A 4,046-nucleotide genomic window follows, 5' to 3' on the forward strand; every position below is an offset into this window, starting at 1 on the left:
AGGAAATGTTTACAGCAACATCTACGGGGGGGGGGAGGGGCAGGGAACACCCTGTAAAGTTTCTTTGCTGGTACCCTGAAAATTATTTGGCTAAGGGGAATAGAAACATAGAAAATTATTTTCATGTCTCACCCAGAATTAAACCTGATGCACTTCTCTTACTAACTGTGATGTGAGCTGGTATAACAACAGTAAGAAATTCAGGCAAAAGTGGTGTCACATAAATTAGCAGCGTTATCCAATCAAAAAAAAAACCCAAAGGACCAGGGCTGAGGTATAGGAAGAAGGGCAATAAAATCCACTGTTGAAGTACGACAGCAAAACGAATTATGTACATGATGAGTGAGTGAGTGGGATCCTGCAGGCTGTTACTCTGTGTGCGTGTGCGCGCGGGCGTGCGTGTGTATGCGTGCGTGCATGCATGCGCGTGCGTGCATGTTTTCCAAACGCTGGTCTTCAATTCACAGTGACTTCCAGCAAAATTTAAAATGAGCGTCGATGCCCTGAATTGAAAAGATGTTCTCAGTTGCAAAGTGACCATTGTGATGACCTGATAAAACACGCCTGCAGCTAGAAAGCCATCTTCCAGCTTGAGTGCATTGCCACGCTGTGCACCTATGGCTTCGTACCTGCCACTAACACCCACTGACTGGTTTTTCTTGTAGCTGTTCTCCTCCCTAAGCAAATCCTTTGGGTAATCAAGCGTGTAACCGCTTTTGTCCGTTAGGTTTGGCAGGCAGGAGCTCCACACCCTCCTCGGCGAGTCCTCCCAATACTTTTAGCACTTTAAGTATTAATCCGTCTCTACAAGACAAGATGCGGGAGTTCTGGCTACTCACAGTTTCATGTCTTCTGCCCTGCTGTTTAACAGATCCGCACTTTTCTGTGGCTGCTGGAAGTGCTGCTGTGCACCAGCGAGCACTGAACTGACTACATTAAAATGCTGATCAACAAGATGCTCTTACAGCCTGCCTGCCGGGCCTCTGGCCCAGGCTGCCACGCTTCTCTCCGGGCTGAGCCTCACCACTCAGGCGAATGAGGAAGGCCTCCTCTCCTTAGCTAGTGCTGTCCTTCCCTTCGCTTGTGCCCAGCACAGCTGCTGCGACCAACATCATCCTCTCCTCTTCACCGCTTGGCTTTCACGGCAGCTGCATTTCAGGCAGGTCTTGCAGGTTGCAGGGCTGACCCTGTGCGTGGCGGGCTTGTTGCTGAGGATGGAGGAAGTACCCCATGCTGGTCTGCTGGGGGAGGTGAGATGACTGGAAGATGCGCTGACTCTGACTCCCCTGGACTGATTCGGGAGTCTGCATCTGCAGAAAGAAAGCGTGACACTACCCCTCAGACCTGCTTCCAGCCTAGCCTCTTTTCTGCAGTAGAAAGGGCAGCTGGAAGATATTATCAAAGAACTGCATGGTGTACAGCCTATGCGCAGCGCACAACCACCCGGTACCTTCAGGGCCCCCTAGAGTATCTGGACGCTGAGTTAGGATGCCAGAGGCATCTGCACATCCTGATGTACAGCTAGCTCAGGGCTCAAGCTGTGTGCGCGAACGTGGGGCAAGTCCTGTCCCCATAAAGAAGCATAGAAGGCTACAGCCAATTTCCATGGCTATGGGCAGCTCCTGGAGCATCCACAGCAGTCACTTGTAACCACCTTCTTCTCTGGAGCAACTGCCAAACCCCCAACCCCAAATGCAGGCAGGCACAACCAGGTGAACCCATGGATTTGCCCATCCATGCCATCTGGCCTAGGCAGGATTGCCAGGCCTCATCCAGTTCACTCCACTGCACTGACGTTCTCCATGGAGACAGCTCCCCACCTTGCTAGGACATGCCCCACGTCTCTGAACGGCTCTGAGATAAAACGTGGTCAAGCGAGTCTCAAAAGCGCTGTTGTTCCAGACCGCTGCTGTCTCACTGTGCGGCTGGACAAGTCATTTGACCTCTTATCATCTCTTATGCCTGTCTTATATGTGTTGTCACTGATAATTTAGCGGTGATTCACTGCCTCTGCAGCTATATACATGTGCATGCACTGCCAGTGTCTTAGGGTCAAGCTACATGTTGCACTTAGACCATGCTAAGTCTGGGGACTGTTAAGCAGCATTAAAATTAAAACATGCGGTGGGCTGTTGCATATTAAGGGTGCTGCCTGCACAGCGGTGACGTGCCATGTGGGGACGGGCTAGGAGCCACAACCCTTGAGATCTATCCCTGCTTGGAGGGTGGATGGTGCATCTTGGGATGCTGGAGGAATGCAAATTGCTCGTTCTATCTCCACAGAGCAAACTGAAGTTGCCCTAGCAAGGCCCAGAGTTAAACCTTGCCTGAAGTGGCATAACTTTGCTATGCTCAGAGGGCCCTTAGCACAAGTTAATGAGCTTTAATGTGAGGCTGCTTGTGTTTTAAGCACCCTTAGTCTGGTCTAAGTGTAACTTCGCCCTTAGGAACATGACGCATAGGACTAAACTGGGTCTCTTGGGTTATCGAGTCTTGCCCTGGCTACCACAGCCAGCCATATCATAGCATCCCTTTCATAAACTGATCAAGTTTCTTACTCGACTCTTAGTGATGATAGTATTTAATTACTTTCTTTTAATCCAGGCCTGCAGTTTAATTAGCTCGAGCTGGATCAGATCTCTGCCTGTTGCTTTACTACATACCAGCTTGGCCAGAGCAACCATTAAATATACCTCAGCCCACCCCGAGTCCCTCACAGAATGGAAACTATTTTAAATTATTAATTCCCTTCAGCCATTCCTTTTATCAGCTGGGTCATCTGTGGGCATGAACCTATGAAGTTGTTCTTGAAAAGCTGCTTCCTCAAGAGCCTTTCATTCTGAAATGATTAATAATTTGTACAAAGAAGGGAATGAAGAAGGTACAGAAAATGCTCCATGCTGGGTGACTTCAGAGGGCTGCGGAGCAAGCCCAGCCCTCCAAAATCAGGAGCTTCCTCGTGCTGCTTGTTTCTTGCCACATCTCCAAGAGAGCTCACCTCACTAGAGGAGCTCAGGTTGAAACCCTGGCCACTTATTTTAGTGTCTAAAAGGGACTTGCGTTCCTTGGAAAAATACAGTGCCAGCTTTGGGTGTCAACCAGTTTTGAAAACAATAATCTTATGGGTGATTGGATAGTCACAGGTATATACCGAATAGACCATGGTACAGGTAAAACGGAGATGGAGGAGGTCATGCGACAGAGGTTACATTGGATTTGGGCCACATCCATTCCTCCTAAGCTGTCTGCTCAGTGTTTATGAAACCCTCTCTTACCTGCAGGTAGAGCTGATGCTGTTGAACTTGCTGCTGTGGCCACTGGGGGAGGTGAATGGGGGGATGCGTCTGGTGGGAGGTGAAGTTCGTATGCGGGATCATCACGGAAGGGGAAAATGCAGGCGAAGGGGCAGGAGCTCTGACTGTGCTACACGTAATTGGTGGCATTTGTAACTGGGGAGGCAGCATCTGCTGTTCAGGAACAAATCTGCAAAGAGGAGGAAAAACACACATCAGTAACCAAGGACTTAGGGGGGGATTATGTGCTGGGGGCTGGGGGTGTTAAAAGAGAATAAACCAGAAGATAGTTTGTTAAAACACATGCAGGCTAGCATAACCAGAGGGCAAACCTCCCCTGGGCTGTATCCATAAGAGCGGGCAGAGGGAGGAGCTCCATAGGGGAAGTCCTTGGGGGAGGGCAGGAGCAGCTCACATGGGGAAAGCAGACTTCATTGCACAGTTGTATCACATATAGAAACCAGGGTCATGTGACTGGTGCAGCTTAAATGCCAGGCAGATAACTGGAACACACATAAGCTCTTTGGAGCAGGAGCGACTTCTCTGTAGGTGCATCTACACGTGCATATTTACTGCGCAGTATGGGCAGCCAAAAAATACTGCACAGTACGGGCATGCACACCTGTACTGCACAGTAACTACGGTGACTTACACCAACTTGGGCATAAAGTTGATACCTGAATTATGCAGGTATCAAATTTATGCCTGATTAATTACTGCGCAGTAATGCACATGTAGACACCTTACTGCACA

The 4,046-nt window shown here is 49.3% G+C and overlaps 1 protein-coding gene across 1 annotated transcript in view; it reads right to left on the reverse strand.

The window, feature by feature from the left end:
* Positions 1-415: 415 nt before the first annotated feature.
* Positions 416-4,046, reverse strand: part of LOC109300802 (neuronal PAS domain-containing protein 2-like) — a 93,119-nt gene continuing 89,488 nt past the window's right edge. The window contains exons 20-21 of the mRNA XM_019521633.1: positions 3,276-3,483; positions 416-1,310 (exon numbers count right to left, since the gene is read on the reverse strand). Coding sequence (XP_019377178.1) covers positions 1,140-1,310; positions 3,276-3,483 — 379 coding nt within the window. The 3' untranslated portion in view covers positions 416-1,139. The remainder of the gene's footprint in view (positions 1,311-3,275; positions 3,484-4,046) is intronic.

The sequence above is a fragment of the Gavialis gangeticus genome, unplaced genomic scaffold, assembly GCF_001723915.1.
Source record: "Gavialis gangeticus isolate Ggan-Ray unplaced genomic scaffold, GavGan_comp1, whole genome shotgun sequence".
NCBI classification, from domain to species: domain Eukaryota; kingdom Metazoa; phylum Chordata; order Crocodylia; family Gavialidae; genus Gavialis; species Gavialis gangeticus.